The 18308-nt window shown below is 41.9% G+C and overlaps 1 protein-coding gene across 7 annotated transcripts in view; it reads left to right on the plus strand.

Moving 5' to 3' along the window:
- LOC132399482 (gametocyte-specific factor 1-like) overlaps positions 1-17733 on the plus strand; it is a 59811-nt gene extending 42078 nt beyond the window's left edge. For 5 of the 7 annotated variants that reach the window (XM_059979902.1, XM_059979901.1, XM_059979905.1 and 2 more), the window contains one exon: positions 14072-14225. In XM_059979902.1, the coding sequence (XP_059835885.1) occupies positions 14072-14110 (39 nt within the window). In that variant the 3' untranslated portion in view covers positions 14111-14225. Of the gene's footprint in view, positions 1-14071; positions 14226-17703 lie in introns of those variants that run through there. The other 2 variants (XM_059979903.1, XM_059979906.1) reach the window with 2 other exon arrangements.
- Positions 17734-18308: the final 575 nt, after the last annotated feature.

The raw sequence follows: 18308 nt of genomic DNA on the forward strand, positions 1-18308 counted from the left end.
GTTACTGGCTATCCGCTCGACCTCTGCCTTTCATAATTTTGTAGACCTCTATCGAGTCCCCCCTTATCCTTCTACGCTCCAAAGAGAAAAGTCCCAGCTCAGCTAACCTTGCCTCATAAGACTTGTTTTCCAATATAGGCAACATCCTGGTAAATCTCCTCTTCACCCTCTCCATAGCTTCCACATCCTTCCTATAATGAGGTGACCAGAACCGAACACAATTCTCTAAGTGTGGTCTCACTAGTGATTTGTAGAGTTGGGACATGACCTCTCTACTCTTGAACTCAGTCCCCCTATTAATGAAGCCTAGCATCCCATAGGCCTTCTTAACTATCTTCCTTGTCATCCGCAAACTTACTCACCCATCCTTCAGCCTCTTCATCCAGGTCATTTATAAAAATCACAAAGAGCAGGAGTCCCAGGACAGATCCTTGCGGCACACTAATAGTCACCAGCCTCCAGGCAGAATACTTACCTTCCACTACTACCTTCTGCTTTCTTCCTGTAAGCCAATTTTTTTTATCCAAACAGCCAAGGTTCCATTGATACCATGCCTCATGACTTTCTGGATGAGTCTCTCATGGGAGACCTTGTCAAATACCTTGCTAAAATCCATGTATACCAGATCTACCACGCTACCCTCATCAATTTCTTTTGTAACCTCTTCAAAAAACTCAATTAGGCTCGTGAGGCACGACCTTCCTTCACAAAGCCATACCTTGGGGTTTTCCTTAATCTTGCCCGCCAAGGCATTCTCATGGCCCCTTCTGGGTCTCCTAATTTCCTTCTTAAGCTCCTTCCTATTAGCCTTATAATCTTCTAGATCTCTAACATTACCTAGCTCTCCGACCCTTTTATAAGCTTTTCTTTTCTTCTTGACTAGATTTATTACAGCCTTGTATACCATGGTTCCTGTACCCTATCATAGCTTCCCTGTCTTATTAGAACGTACCTATACAGATCTCCACACAAATATTCCCTTGACTATTTGCTACAGTTCTTTCGTACTTTTCCCTGAGAACATCTGTTTCCAGTTTAAGCCTCCTGATTCATGCCTGATGGCCTTCATTCCCCTTATTCCAATTAAACACTTTTCTAACTTGTCTGTTCCTATATCTCTTCAATACTATTGTAAAGGAGACAGAATTAGTCAAGTCGAGTCACTTTTATTGTCATTTTGACCATAACTGCTGGTACAGTACATAGTAAAAATGAGATGTTTTTTCAGGACATGGTGTTACATGACACAGTACAAAAACTAGACTGAACTATGTTTTAAAAAAAATCCACAGAAAAAGACTACACTAGACTACAGACCTACCCAGGACTGCCTAAAGTGCACAAAACAGTGCAGGCATTACAATAAATAATAAACAAAACAATAGGGCAGTAAGGTGTCAGTCTCTGGTTACTGAGGAGTCTGACAGCTTGGGGGAAGAAACTGTTATATAGTCCGGTCATGAGAGCCCGAATGCTTCAGTGCCTTTTCCCAGACGGCAGGAGGGAAAAGAGTTTGTATGAGGGGTGCGTGGGGTAGTTCACAATGCTGTTTGCTTTGTGGATGCAGCACTATCTTGATCACTGTCTCCAAAATGCTCCCCCACTGAGAGATCTGACACCTGACCAGGTTCATTTCCCAATACCAGATCATGTACAGTCTCTCCTCTTGTAGGCTTATCTACATACTGAGTCAAGAAACCTTCCTGAACACACCTAACAAACTCCACCCCATCTAAACCCTTGGCATCTCCCTAAAGCAAATTGATATTTGGGAAATTTAAATCTCCCATCACGACAACTCTGTTATTATTACACTTTTCCAGGATCTGTTTCCCTATCTGCTCTGCGATATCCCTGTTACTATTGGGCGGCCTATAAAAAAAAAACCCAATAAAGTTATTGACCCCTTCCTGTTCCTAACCTCCACCCACAGAGACTCAGTACACAATCCCTCCATGGCGTCTACCTTTTCTGCAGCTGTGACACTATCTCTGATCAACAGTGCCATGTCCCTACCTCTTTTGCCTCCCTCCCTGTCCTTTCTGAAACATCTAAAACCTGGCACTTGAAGTAACCATTCGTGTCCCTGAGCAATCCAAGTCTCTGTAATGGCCACCACATATCTCCAAGTACTGATTCACGCTCTAAGCTCATCTGCTTTGTTCACAACACTCGTTGCGTAAAAACAGACACATCTCAAACCTTTATTCTGAGCGCTTCCCTTTTCTATCATCTGCCTATCCTCCCTCTCTCACTGTCTACAAGCTTTCTCTATTTGTGAGCCAACCTCCTCTTCCCAAGTCTCTTCAGTTCAGTTCCCACCCCCCAATAATTCTAGCTTAAACTCTCCCCAGTAGCCTTAGCAAACCTCCCCGCCAGGATTTTGGTCCCCCTGGGATTCAAGTGCAACCCATCCTTTTTGTACAGGTCACACCTGCCCCAAAAGAGGTCCCAATGATCCAGAAATCTGAATCCCTGCCCCCTGCTCCAATCCCTCAGCCACCTCATTCTATTCCTATTCTCACTGTCATGTGGCACAGGCAGTAATCCTGAGATTGTTACCTTTGCAGACCTGCTTCTCAACTTCCTGCCTAACTCCCTGTAGTCTATTTTTCAGGACCTCTTCTCTTTTCCTACCTCTGTCATTGATACCTGTATGTACCATGACCTCTGGCTATTCTTCCCACCGCAGGATATCTTGGACATCCCGGATCCTGGCACCTGGGAGGCAAACTACCATCTGAGTTTCTTTCCTGGGTCCATAGAATCGCCTGTCTGACCCCCAACTATAGAGTCCCCTTTCACTACTGCCCTCCTGTTCCCTTCCCTACCCTTCTGAGCTACAGGGCCAGACTCTGTGCCAAAGATACAGCCACTGTTGCTTCCCCCAGGTAGGCTGTTCCCTCCCCCCCCCTTCCCAACAGTACTCAAACAAGAGTCAAGGGGTACAACTACAGGGTACTCTCTAGTACCTGACTCTTCCCCTTCCCCTTCTTGACTGTGACCCACCTGTCTGTCTCCTGTGGATTCCAGTTTATTGGGCCATCTAGTTGTTTGGGACAAATCTGAAAGAACAATCACTAATCAAGAAAATAATCAAAATTCCTGTCATTTGGGATATTATACCACTTAAGTGGGACAGAACACTTACAGAAGCTTCTAACTAGTGTCAGTCACATGCACTTGTCTGGCCATTACACATGGCAATGTGCTTAGAGTGAACGGTTTTTAAATAGCATTATTTGCATGGATTTGTTCAAAAAAAAGTGATTTTAGTTTACTGATAGTTGGCAAGAAATAAACAGTAAGACAGTTCAGAAGTGTTTTGCTCACTGTGGTTTCAAGCATTCAGACTTGGAGATGGTAGAAACTGTTCAGACAGTGCAGGTGAAATGATTTCACTACTTCAAGGTAGGAACTACAAAGAGTTTGAAGGTATTGACCCTCACCTTGAATGTTGCAATGTAAATGATTACTTGAAGGATACAGGGTTATAAAAAACATGGCAGCATATTCTTTGGTCGATAGCTATTAGGAATGCAGATTTTATAGCATTGTTAGTGTTCTGTTTTCGCATTTCATTTAGATACATAATTTGTTACTCAGTTTAAATGGTAATTTTAAATGGTCTTTTTATATGTTTTAAAGTATCTCCATGAAACTTTGGCAAATGGGGCAGCTGCTTAATTGGACCAAAGTGTACTAGTCCTGATATATCCGAATTAACTGAAACCCACTGTATTCATGGTCAACTTTATTCATAGTCACACAACATAGAAATGGGTCCTTCAGCCCATCTGGTCCATACTCACCAGATTCCCACATAAACTAGACTCATTTGCCTGCATTTGGCCCTTAACCTCAAAGCATTTATTATACATATACTCATCCAAATACCTTTTAAGTGTTGCTAATGTACCTACATCAATCACTTGCACTGGCAGTTCATTCCGTCTATCGACCACTCGTAAAGAGTATTGTCACCCCCCCCCCCCCCACCCCCGGGTTTCCATTAAATCTCTCTCCCTTTCATAGAAGCATAGAATACCTACAGCACAATGCAGGCCCTTCAGCCCACAAAGCTGTGTCGAACATGTCCTTACATTAGAAATTACTTAGGGTTACCCATAGCTTTCTATTTTTCTAAGCTCCATGTACCTATCCAGGAGTCTCTTAAAAGACCTTAAACTATTTCCCAACTTGGATTAAAACATGTATTCATCCATCGATGCCTCTCAAGATCTGATACACCTCTTTGAGATCTTCTCTCATTCAGCACACCAATGAAAAAAGTTGCAAACTGGTCAACCCCTCTTCACAGCTCAGTCAGAATCAGGTTTATCATCACTGGCATGTGATGTGAAATTTGTTAATTTAGCAGCAACCATTCCATGTGATATATAATAAAATTACAAATAAAATAAAAATAATAATAAATAAGTCAATTACAGTATACATATTGAATAGATTAAAAAACATGCGAAAACAGAAATACTGTATATTTTTAAAAAAGTGAGGTAATGTCCACAGGTTCAATGTCCATTTAGAGGGGAAGAAGCTGTTCCTGAATTGCTGAGTGTGTGTCTTCAGGCTTCTGTACCTCCTACCTGATGGTTATAGTGAGAAAAGGGCATGCCCTGGGTCCTAGAGGTCCTTAATAATGGACACTGTCTTTCTGAGATGCTGCTCCCTGAAGATGTCCTGGGTACTTTGTAGGCAAGTACTCAAGATGGAGCTGACTAGATTTACAACTCTCTGCAGCTTCTTTCGGCCCTGTGCAGTGGCCACTGCCCCATACCAGAGTGATGTAATCTGTCAGAATGCTCTGCAAGGTACATCTATAGAAGCTTTTAAGTGTATTTGTTAACATGCCAAATCTCTTCAAACTCCTAAAGAAGTATAGCCACTGTGTTGCCTTCTTTATAACTGTGGCGATATATTGGGACTGGGTTAGATCCTCTGAGATCTTGACAACCAGGAACTTGAAACTGCTCACTCTCTCCACTTCTGATTCCTCTGAGGATTGATATGTGTTCCTTTGTCTTTCCTTTCTTGAAGTCCACAATCAGCTCTTTCGTCTTACTGAGGTTGAGTGCCAGGTTGTTGCAGCGGCACCACTCCACTAATTGGCATATCTCATGCTTGCACGCCTTCTCGTCACCACCTGAGATTCTACCAACAATGGCTGGATCGTCAGCAAATTTATAGACTATTTGAGCTATGCCTAGCCACACAATAGACAATAGGTGCAGAAGTAGACCATTCAGCCCTTCGAGCCTGCACTGCCATTCTGAGATCATGGCTGATCATCTACTATCAATACCCGGTTCCTGCCTTATCCCCATATCCCTTGATTCCCCTATCCATAAGATACCTGTCTAGCTCCTTGAAAGCATCCAGAGAATTGGCCTCCACTGCCTTCCGAGGCAGTGCATTCCAGATCCCCACAACTTTCTGGGACAAGAAGTTTTTCCTTAACTCTGTCCTAAATGACCTACCCCTTATTTTTAAACCATGCCTTCTGGTACTGGACTCTCCCAGCATCTGGAACATATTTCCTGCCTCTATCTTGTCCAATCCCTTAATAATCTTATATGTTGCAATCAGATCCCCTCTCAATCTCCTTAATTCCAGCGTGTACAAGCCCAGTCTCTCTAACCTCCCTGTGTAAGACAGTCCGGACATCCTAGGATTTAACCTCGTGAATCTACGCTGCACTTCCTCTACAGCCAGCATGTCCTTCCTTAACCCTGGAGACCAAAACTGTACACAGTACTCCAGGTGTGGTCTCATCAGGGCCCTGTACAAATGCAAAAGGATTTCCTTGCTCTTGTACTCAGTTCCCTTTGTAATAAAGGCTAACATTCCATTAACCTTCTTCACTGCCTGCTGCACTTGCTCATTCACCTTCAGTGACTGATGAACAAGGACTCCTAGATCTCTTTGTATTACTCCCTTACCTAACTCTACACCCTTCAGATAATAATCTGCCTTCCTGTTCTTACTCCCAAAGTGGATAACCTCACACTTATTCACATTAAACGTCATCTGCCAAGTATCTGCCCACTCACCCAGCCTATCCAAGTCACCCTGAATTCTCCTAACATCCTCATCACATGTCACACTGCCACCCAGTTTAATATCATGAGCAAACTTGCTGATGTTATTCTCAATGCCTTCATCTAAATCGTTGATGTAAATTGTAAACAGCTGTGGTCCCAATACTGAGCCCTGTGGCACCCCACTAGTCACCACCTGCCATTCTGAGAAACACCCATTCACCCTTTGCTTTCTATCTGCCAACCAGTTTTCTATCCATGTCAATATCTTCCCCCCTCCCCCCCCCCCCCCCAATGCCATGAGCTCTGATTTTACCCACCAATCTCCTATGTGGGACCTTATCTAATGCCTTCTGAAAATCGAGGTACACTGCATCCACTGGATCTCCCTTGTCTAACTTCCTGGTTACATCCTCGAAAAACTCCTATAGATTAGTTAAGCATAATAAGTTTGTGACCTACAGTGGAAGGAGATGAGTTATTATTCTGCATAATCACTCAGAGTTGAACTGCATGTGCATGTAACGAGAGCTGTATAACTCATCTCCTTCTACCTTAGGCCACTCAGTGCAATTAGAGCTGACATATACAGGAAACCTGTTGGGGGTTTGGCAAAGCCGTTGCACTGGGACAGTTATCACTGTCCAGGTCCACTGATATGAGTAGCCATCAGAGCTGGGGAACCCTTGGTTGCAGTCGATGATCATAACTTCTTTTGTGCCATGTCATGCTCTTCACTCTCCATGGAGTATTATAGAATGAAACAACTTCCTGGCCATGGAATTTCATTGTACATGTGATCCACCCAGTCCACCAAAGCTGACTTCACATGCTAGGACAGGCATGCCCCTATCTCACCTGGGTATGAGGCTGCTGCCTACCCTTGCCTGTTTTAGCCTGCATGTGGAAGCGGTAAACTGAGGTGTGGATGCTGTTGCATGCAATCAGCTACTTGGTAAAACAGGTGAGAGCTGAGTGTCTAGTGGAGACCAAAGGTGAGTCAAGTGTGTGAATGGAAACCAGAAGCCCCTTTCACATTGTTGATAGTCAGACTTGTAGCCAAAGACACTCCAGTAGGTGTCATGCATCAAAGGTAGAGAAGCAACACACATAAAATGCCGGAGGAACTCAACAGGCCAGGCAGCATCCGTGGAAAAGAGACCATCTTGAACTGAAATGTCGACTGTTTACTCTTTTCCATAGATGCTGTCAGGCCTGGTGAGCTCCCTCAGCACCTGTGTGTGTTGCTTGGATTTCCAGCATCCTGTGTTAAAGATAAATAAATGTTTTGCGACTTCTGACCATTGCAGGTTGGTGTCGGATTGTAAGTGAGGGTATTTGTTGAATGCCTAAGAGATGGCTTTTTGGAGCAACATGTGCTTGAGCCTACTCGGGAAAGACTATCTTAGATTGGGTGTTGTGTAATAACCCAGAGCTTGTTAGGGAGCTTAATGTAAAGGAACCCTTAGGAGACAGTGATCATGATATGATTGAATTTTACTGAAATCTGAGGGAGAGAAGGATACGTGATATGTATCAGTATCATAACGGAATAAAGGGAATTACAGGGGCATGAGAGAGGAGCTTATCCAGGTGGATTGCAGGGGGATTCTGGCAGGAATGAGGCAGAATAGAGGTGGCTCTGGTTTCTGGGAAGAGTTTACAAGGCGCAGGATAGATATGTCCCACAGAAGATGACGTTCTCAAATGGCAACCATGACTGACAAGGGAAGTTAAGGACTGCATAAAAGCAAAGGAAAAAGCATATAAGGTAGCAAAAGTGAGTGGGAAGTTAGCTGATTGGGAAAAATTTGAAATCCACCAAAAAGCAACTACAAAAGCTATAAGAAGGGAAAAGATGAAATGTGAAGGCAAACTAACCAATAATATAAAGCAAGAGACTTAAGTTTTTTTTTTCAATTATATAAAGAATAAAAGGGAGGTGAGAGTTGATATTGGACCACTAGAAAATTATGCAGGGGAGGTAGTAATGGGATTGGGGCAAAGAAATGCCAGAAAAACTTAATAAATACTGATACGGATTCAGCAACAATAAATATGAGTGAGGCACGGGTTTTTATAACAAACAAAACGTTTATTAAACACTGAAAAACAAACCCCCAAAAGTAAACAAACCACTCACGTAAATGGAAATCAGCTGCTATGCGGCAGCTTAAACAGTTCTTAAAGCAATGAAGCTTAAACAGTTCTTCAGAGTAATATTGCGAAAGTTCAAACTGCCTACAGTCCATTTAAGGGAGAGACTTTTTAACACGATTTAAATTCTCTTTCATGTCGTGTTGTTGCGATTCCAAATCGAACTTTTCCCACGAAGAATTTAGGAAGATGAAGAATGAAACGGCTTAAAGGCACTGACCTTTCCTTTACAAAACTGTTCCCAGTCCTTTCTGCTATTCACAGGGATTAACACGGGGACAGTCAACAAATTCCTTCTGAATGAGGATCAAACAAGGTTGAACCTGTTTCACCGTCGAAAATTGACTTTCCTCGAACTTTTAACTCCTGAACTCCGATCTTCATTCTCCACTGATTTTCAGCTAGCAGTATTATAAAGAAACTGCTGGCACTGACCTTTTAAACATTAGGCATTAGATAAAGCTTCATCTTTCAACTAAACTGCGTCATAACATTAAATCACGCAGTGGCATGAAGTCAACATGGCAAATCCAGCCACGAACTGCCCCTCCTCACAGGGAGGGGTCCTCTTTTTATACCCTGTGTATATTTAAAAAAAAACCAAACACCTGTCACATGACCTCTACTGGCGGGAAAATGACGTCACTCCACCATCACAAGACCATTACCTCAAGTCCAGTATAGCTTCAACACCTGTCACGTGACAAGTACACCTCTGTCACGTGTCACGGGTACGTAACAGTACTTTGCATCAGTCTTCACTGGATGACACTAGTAATATGCCAGAGGTCTGTGAGTGTCAGGAAGCAGGAGTGAGTGCCATTGCTATTACAGAGGAAAAAGTGCAAGCCAAACTTAAAGGTCTTAGGGTGGACAAGTCACCTGGGCCAGATGGATTACATCCTAGAGTCCTGAGAGAGGTTGCTGAAGAGACACCAGATGCATTGCTCATAATCTTTCAAGAATCACTGGATTCTGGCATGGTCCCAGAGGACTGGAAAATTGAAAATATCACACCACTCTTTAAGGGAGGAAGACAAAAGAGAGGAAATTATAGGCCAGTTAGTCTAAGTGTTTGGGGAAAGTGTTGAAGTCCATTATTAAGGACAAGGTCTTGAGGTACTTGAAGGCTAATACTAAAGTAAGTCAAAGTCAGCACAGTTTCTGTAAAGGGAACTCTTGCCTGACAAATCTGTTAGAGTTCTTCGAGGTAGTAACGAGCAGGGTGGACAAAGGAGAGGCAGTGGATGTCATTTACTTGGATTTTCAGAAGGCATTTGACAAGGTGCCCCACACGAGGCTACTTAACAAGATAATATCCTATGGCATTACAGGAAAGATACTGACATGGATAGAGGAATGGCTGACAGGCAGGGGGCAGCAAGTGGGATTAAAAGGGGCCTTTTCTGGTTGGCTGCCAGTGACTTGTGATGTTCGTCAGGGGTCAGCATTGGGACCACTGCTTTTCCCATTGTTTGCTAATGATTTAAGTAGTGGAATTGATGGCTTTCTGGCAAAGTTTGCGGATGATATGAAGATAGGTGGAGGAGTAGATAGTGCTGAGGAAGCAATGTGATTGCAGTGGGACTTAGATAAATTGGAAGAATGAACAAAAAAATGGTAGGTGGAAGACATTGTTGGGAAATGTATAATAATGCATTTTGGTAAAAGGAAAAATAATGTGGACGATTATCTAAATGGGGAGAAGGTTCAAACATTAGAGGTGCAGAGGGACTTAGGAGTCCTTATGGAAGACTCCCAGAAGGTTAATTTACAGGTTGTGTCTATGGTAAAAAAGGCAAATGTAATATTGGCACTTATTTCAAAGGGAATAGAATATAAAAGCAAGGGGATAATGCTGAAGCTTTATAAGACACTAGTCAAGCTGCACCTGGAGTATTGTCCCATATCTCAGTAAGAATGTGTTGTCATTGGAGAGAGTCCAGAGAAGGTTCACAGAAATGATTCTGGGAATAAAGGGGTTAACATATGAGGAGCATTTGGCAGTTTTAGGCCTGTACTCACTGGAGTTTAGAAGAATCAGAATCAGGTTTATTATCACCGGCAAGTTTCATGAAATCTGTTAACTCAGCAGCAGCAGTTCAATGCAATGCATAATGTAGAAGAAAATAAATAAATGTATATTGAGTATATGTATATTGAATAGATTAAAATTGTGCAAAAAAAAAGAAATTATATATATATTAAAAATAAAATCTTGTGTATAGAGTAGAGCAGTAGGCTAAGGACAGTGTTGATCGTCAGCGAGGAGGATATGTTATCACCAATCCACACAGACTGTGGTCTTCCAGTTAGGAAGTTGAGGATCCAATTGAAGAGGAGGTACAGAGGCCCAGGTTCTACAATTTAATCAAGATACTGGGAATGATGGTATTAAATGCTGAGCTATAGTCAATGAACAGCATCCTAACGTAGGTGTTTATGTTATCCAGGTGGTCTAAAGCCGTGTGGAGAGTCTTTGAGATTGCATCTGCCATTGACTCAGTCCCTCAAGTCCCAGCATTAGCTTCGTAAACCTCCTGTGCACTCTTTCCAACTTTATGGCATTATAGCAGGGCATTCAACCTGAACACTCTCTTCCAAGTACAGCCTCACCAGTGTCTTCCAGTGTCACCAGCTGTAATATAACCTACCAACTTGTATATTTAATACCCTGGCTAATGGAGGCCAGTGTGCCAACCACCACCTTCACCTTTAGGCTACATAGTGAATGGATAAATGTTGCTGCAATAAGGCAGAAGATAAATTCATGGGATCTGAGTTTTCTGATCAGAAAGGAGGTTCAACTGAGGACAGGCTGGTTTGGAACTTGAAGGGGTTAATTTATATTGTAAATAAATCTTTGGAGAACTGTGATGCTATTATGGAATTTTACTTTGCGTTTGAAGGTAATAGAGATCAATGGAGGTTCTTGAATTTCAGGTTTATGATGTGGTCTAGTTTTGGTTGCTCTTTTTTTTTGTTGCTACTTTTGGGGCTATTTTTGAATTGGGGTGGCCTGCAGCTGATGAACACTGCAGAACAGGTCTGAAATTAGCTTTTTGATTTTGTGTTTTATATTCTGTTTTTGCTCTTTTTTTGTTGCCGTTTGCATGGTGGGGGAGGGGTGTTTGATGTTTTTCTTTCAATAGCTTGGTCCTGTCGCTATTCTTTGTTTCGTGACTGTGGGAGAGATGAGTGTCAGGGTTGTATACTGCATACTTTGATGATAAATGTACTTTTAATCTTTGAATCTAAACAACAAATCTATTTCTAACGAATTAGAATCTAATCAAAGGTTGATTGAATAAAACTATTGCAAGGTGCGATGGTGGACAGGCAGTTCTGACGTACTACGACAGGTAGTCAACACTAAGATTTAAGGTAGTAGTGTATCCATGGCTAAAAATATACTACACATAGTCTTGGGGAACATAATCCCAAAGGGAAATTGATTCAGCTGTGGGTGATAGAAACTTAGAATAACGGTAATACCAGGAATATGATCATATACAACTCTAAGTCATGTCATCTGCAGAAATTCTCTGACAGTAATAATTGGGTGTATAAAGGGAAGATGGGAGGATGAATACAGGTTCCTGGTGGAGGACTTTGTCAAATGGTGCAAGTTGAATCATTTGCAACTCAACATTAGTAAGACAAAGGAGATGGCGTTTGACCTGAGGAGGACCGTCTGTTATTAATGGTGAAGGCCTACAATTACCTAGGGGTGCATTTGGATGACAGATGAGTGGGGTACTAACACAGGCAGTGTACAAGAAAGGCCAGAATTGCCTCTACTGATTGAAGAGACTGTGGTCTTTTGCAGTATGGAGGCTTCACCTTCACATGTTCTATCAAACTGTTGCCAGTACAATAACATCAACATGGGTAATACCAACATGTACAATAAACTGATTAGAAAGGGTGGCTCTGTCTTGTCTTGTCCATACTGCACCAACCGCCGCCACTGGGTTATAAACGTGCAGGAGTAGTGTGTGGTTAAGTGCCTTGCTCAAGGACACACATGCTTTCTCAGCTGAGGCTCAAACTAATGACCTTTAGATCGCTAGCTCAAAGCCTTAACCACTTGGCCATGTGCCAACACCTTTATAGGAGTCAAACATGACACACTGGGGTTGTGGTAGAACAAAGGGCCATACCGAAAATCTTGGCAACTTTGGACAATATTTTTCATCCTGTGCAAACTTGACTGAACAGAGGAGCACTTTAGTAATAGACTAAGACAACTGCACTGCTCCAAGAGCGCAATGTGAGGTCATTCTTACCCTTGGCCATTAGGCTCTATATTGAGTCAACCTGTAGCTGGGGAAGTGATGATTCTCTCCTTTTAGACTTTTGAGGAAACTTATTTTTTATTCTTTCTTCTCTAATATTTGTATATCTGTGCACTTGTAAAGCTACTGTGACATTACTTTCCTTTGGGATCAATAAAGTATCTCTCCAATTGTTGGAAATAGCAGGAGATCAGGAGATTGGATCTCAAAGTCTGTGGAACAGGCAAGGAAATCAGATCAAGGAACTGAAGGAGACAATTATTCACATGCCAGAATTTTGAATAAAGTACCCCAAGTGCATGCTCTGGTTCTAGTCTTCCAGTTTTTGACAGATTCTATGGGCTGGAGGGCAACAATTGTGACTCCACCATTGAAGGAAGGAGAGGGAGAGAAAGAGGAAAACATTGTTAGCTGAACAGCTGGAATCTATAATAAAAAATGGATTAAGACAACAGCTTGAATAACGTAATAGGATTGAGTAGAAACAGCATAGATTTAGAAGAAAGATCATGTTTGACTTTGAGATATGACAAGTACAATAGATTTAGGACCAAGTAGACTTTGGAGTTTCAGAAACACAGGAATTAGGTTAATATATTGATCAGTTGTAAATATGGTCAGAAATGGCAGATGGATGTTTTCTTTGGAGCAGCAGAGGCTGAAGAGGTTATCTGGTAGAGCTTTACAACACTATGAAAGGCATCGATAGAATAGACAACAAATATTTTTTCCCCATGGTTGAAATGCTTAATTGCAAGATGCATGCGTTTAAAGTGAGAAGAGTTTATTGAAAAGTGATGCACAGGATAATTTTTTTTTACATGGTGGTGGGTGCCTGGGATGTTCTACCTCAGGTAGTGACAGAATGTTCAACAGCCTTTTAGATTGGCACATGAATGTGTAAGAAATGGAATGATATAAGCATTGTGTAGGCAAAAGGAATTAGTTTAGTTAAAAATTTGGTTGTTAATTACTTTGGCACAGTATCTTGGGCTGAATACCCTTTCCTGTGTTCTTTGAGAATTGGTTGTAAGACAGAAAGGAAAGAGTGGAAATATAAACAGACTTTTCTTATGTTAACCAGCTGTGACTGAACAGGAAGGCAAATGATAAGTTGCCCTTTATAATTGGAGAGCTCGTTTACAGGAGTAAATAAGTCTTACTGAAATTATATCAGGCTACACCTGGAATAACATGTAGTTTTATGATGGCAGAATTCGTCGCATCTTAGTAGTATAGAGGAAATGTAGCAAAGGTTCGAGGGTCAAAGGTCTAAGAACCATAGAGGCAGTGCAGCAAAAGTTCACCAGCCTGGGAGGGAAAAAAAGTGCTATGCAATTTAGTTTCTGGGCAAATTAATCAAAAATCTTTGCTTGGTAGAAGGTGGTAGTCTGAGATTGCTATTTACTGAGTCCATTCAGATAATCAGAGTATAAGTAGTTGGCACTGTTTTTCATGTGAATGCTGTATTTGTGCACTTTATATAGTTCTGAAGATCAGTGGTTCAGCACAGTTATCTATCTTCAAGTTCTTATATATATTCTACTTATTTTGTAGCCTGTTTCCTGTGTGTTTGACTCAGATGAAAGGACTTGAAGGACAAGCATCTATTTCAAGACCAGAAAACTGCAAATTCAAAGCTGATTTTATTTTTCTTTTACCTGTGTGAAACATTAACTGAATAAAAGAAAGTGAACTTGAGTTTCAGAGACCTGCTTGGTGCAAGCTTGCTCATTCAGTACAAGAAATGCTTCATAACAATCAGGTTATGAAACATCAGGTGCTAATTCAAAAGCCTTTGTAAAATGCTTTGTTTTTATGGTGGTCATAGTGTAGCTGAACTGTAGTGATTAGGATTGTGCTATTTGTTTCAAAAAGCAAATAGTTGAAGAAAAGTATCTGCATGTAAACCTAGTGGTGTGGGATTTGTTTTTCTGTCTGATACAGAAAATGGTAAGGCCTGGATGGTGGGATCTTCAAGGGATGTTGCTTCCTGTAGATGGTGGGTAAACTGGTTTATTATATCCACTGGCACCAAAGTACAGTTTCTGTGCAGCACACAGGATTTCGGAGGAATTCATCAAGTCAGCCAGCATCTATGGACATTTAAAAAAAAATGACGTTTTCTGCTGAGACCAGGATTGGAAAGGAAGGGGGCAGAAGCTAGAATAAGAAGATGGGGAGGAAGGTGGGTGGGTAGGGGAGGGAAAGTGGTATGAAGCTGGGAGGGATCGCTGAAAGTGGGAAAGGGCTTGAGAAGCAATCCAAAGGGAGAAGACAGTGGACCATGGAAGAAAGGGCAAGGAAAGGAGCCAGTGTTAGGTGGATGAGACTAGGAGTGGGAGGGTAACAGGAATGGGGATTAGAAAAACAGAAGGGGGAGGGAGAAATAATTACTAACATTTAGAGAAATAGTTGATCAGGTTGGAGGCTACCCAGACTGCATAAGGCATGTTCCTCCTCCTTGGAGTTCTGTCTTATGTAGCATATGGAGAGAAGGTGCTCAACAAAACAGTCCCCCAGTTTGCACCATGCCTCACCAATAAGGCCATAAGATAGGAGAAGAATTAGGCCATTTGACCCATAAAGTCTGCTCCACCATTTTATCATGGGTGACCTTGATGAAAGACCTGATCTCCTGCCTTATTCCTTCATGTCCTGACCAAGAATCTTTCAACCTCTGCCTTAAATATAAATAAAGACTTTGTCTCCACAGCTGCTTGTGACAAAGAATTCCACAGATTCACCACTCTTGGCTAAAGAAATTCCTCTTCATCTCTGAAACATCCATTCCTATCATCCTATCAAGACCTTTCAGCATTCAATAGGTTTCAAAGAGGTCACCTGTCATTCTTCTGAATGCCAATGAATACAGACCCAGAGCCATCTCATACACTCTTAATATGAAAGCCAATCAATCCGGAATTATTTCTGTAAAGCTTCTTTGTGCACTCCAATTTTGGCACATTCTTTCTAAGATGAGGGACCCAAAACTGCTCACGATACGCCAAGTAAGTCCTCGCCAGTGCTTCATAAAATGTCCACATTATATCCTTGATTTTGTATTCTAAACCTCTTGAATGGTAACATTGTAGTTGCCTTACTTACCACAGATTCAACCTGAAAATTAATCTTTAGGGAACCCTACTCAGGGACTCCCAAGTACCTTCGCACCTCAATGTTGTTTTGTAGTCTCTCTCCATTTAGAAAATAGTCAACATTTTCATTTCTTCACCAAAGTGCATGACTATACATTACCTGACACTGTAGTCCATGTGCCACTTCTTTCTCCTAATCTTTCCCCTGCAGACTGTACTTCCTCAGAACTACCTGCCTCTCTACCTATCTTCATATTGTCTACAAACTTTGCAACAAAGCCATTAATTCCATCATCCAGATCTTTGACATATAATGTATAAAGAGTCTGTCAACAGACACCTGTGGAACATCACTAGTCACAGGCAGCCAGCAGAAAAAGCTCCCTTTATTCTCACTCTTTGCCTCCTGCCAATCAGCCACTGCTTTATCCATGCTAGAATCTTTCCTGTATTACCATGTTTGTTTAGCAGCCCCATGTGTGGCACCATGTTAAAGGGCTTCTGAAAATCTCAAGTACAGTACTCAATGTCAACTGATTCTCCTTTGTCTATCCTGCTTGTTACTTCTTAAAAGAATCCCAACAGATTGTTCAGGCAAGGCTTTCCCTTGAGGAAACCATACTGACTATGGCCTCCATCATGTGCCTCCAGGTATCCTGAGACCTCATCATTGATAATTGACTCCAACATTTTCCCAGCCATTGAGGTCAGACTAACTGGCCTATAGTTTCCTTCTGCCTCTCTCCTCCTTTGAAGAGTGGAATGGTATTTGCAATTTTCCAGTCTTCCGCAACCATTCTACAATCTAGTGATTCTTGAAAGATAATTGCTAATACCTCCATGATCTCTTCAGCCACCTCTTTAAGAGCTGTAGGGTGTACAGCACTTGGTCCAGGTGAGTTATCTATCTTCAGATCTTTCAGTTTACCAAGAATCTTCTCAAGTTATGGTAACTTCACACACTTCCATCAATGACGTACACCAGAACTGCTGTATTTGCAGAGCCCTCAGCATTGTACAGGGCCTCCCCCATCTCTCCCACAAACTCTTTGACCTCCTACTGTCAGGCAGCAGGTACTGCAGTATAAGAACAAGAAACTAACAGCTTCTTCCCCCAGGATGGAAGACTTCTGAATACCCTGCTATCACCCAATACACATTTTATGATAGCGCCATTAGGAGTAACACTATATATAATTTGTCAATTTGTACATCTACAGAATATTTTTATCCATTAAAGATGAGTTAGTGTTGTTTTATGTGCTGTATATAATAGAATGCTGTGTTTTGCGCATTAGACCCTGAGGAAAGTTTTGTTTAGCTGTATACATGTGTTGCTGAATGAAAATAAACTTGAACTTGACAAATAAAAGCAATCAGACCCTAATCAGACATCATGAAGGGGAGAGATTCTCTTTATAGGGATCTCCTATTGGGGGGAGGGGGTTCTCTTTAACAAGGGACTCCGATGGGCGAGAAACTCCTATTTCATAGGGGCGAGACTGTCCTTTCACAAAGGGGAAGACATTTTTTTCTGAATTTCCTCATGAGGGCAATACTTTTAATAAGAGCTCCTGAAGGTCAGGAGGTTCCCTCGTTCATAGGGTGTCTGATAGTATATTCAAAAATTGGGTTATTGTGGCCGGAGAGAAAGTGAAATCTAATTTTGCATTTCATCCATACAAATCATTTCAGCACATCAGTACATTGAGATATTCTGCATTCTGTACTAAATTTTTACGTTTTGTGAAAGTGCGGACAGATAATAAGGTGCAAAATCAATAAAAGAAAGGTTGTGTGATCACATGTCTACCTTTCTTACCATGGAACCATTGAATCATAATACAGTGGAATGGGAACTGTCCTTGAGCCTGATGGGTGGGGAGAAAAAAGAGAAAATAAAGTGCCTTGACCCTTGCTCAAAGTAGTGCACAAAATAAGAAGTGGTTGGGGGAGGTGGTTCATGAGCAAGGCACAGGCCTAACTTGTGTATTGTGGGGAGGGAGAGAGATGTTGAGGTCCTCCAACCTCACCCATATAACCCCTGCCGCCTGTGAGGTCAATGAAGTATTGTGACTTTTCCCTCTCCAGACGTCATATAGCTGAGCTGCCCTGGCATCAGGAGCTGAGAAGTCCTGGACAGGTATTTCCAAGGTGAGCCCAGGCGGTCAGGATCATCATAGAGCCTTTCACTATCTGCAACATCTCAACACAATGCGGAAGATGTGCTAACTTGGAAATTGATGTATCAGACCATGGTGGGAAAGGTGGAGTGAAGAGGGTGTTGGGTGTTTGGGGGGCAGCATTGAGGGTGGGAGAGTGAAGCTCAGTGGTGTAGAGAGTGATGACACTGTCTTTGTCCTCTCCCACCTCCCTCCTTGGAACTGCCGTCGGAAACAACATCCTCTCCAATGAAAGTTTAGTGAGTGTATTTTTCAGAATGATCAAAAAGTATATACTCATGGGTCACTGACTGATCCTGGAAGTGACTTTTACTTTTTGATCATATCTATACCACGTGTACCAGAGTCAGACACAGTGTCAAACTCCCTATGTTATTGTTCCACTAGAAATTGAGACACTTGAAAGGGAAATTTTTCAGAAAGTGTTGGGATCGCTTCAGCTGTATCTCTATTCATCAATGCCATGATAAGAATTTTGTGAGATTGTAAATATTTGTTAGTAGGTTCTTTTCC

This window comes from Hypanus sabinus, chromosome 9 (assembly GCF_030144855.1).
Source record: "Hypanus sabinus isolate sHypSab1 chromosome 9, sHypSab1.hap1, whole genome shotgun sequence".
Taxonomy (NCBI): Eukaryota; Metazoa; Chordata; class Chondrichthyes; order Myliobatiformes; family Dasyatidae; genus Hypanus; species Hypanus sabinus.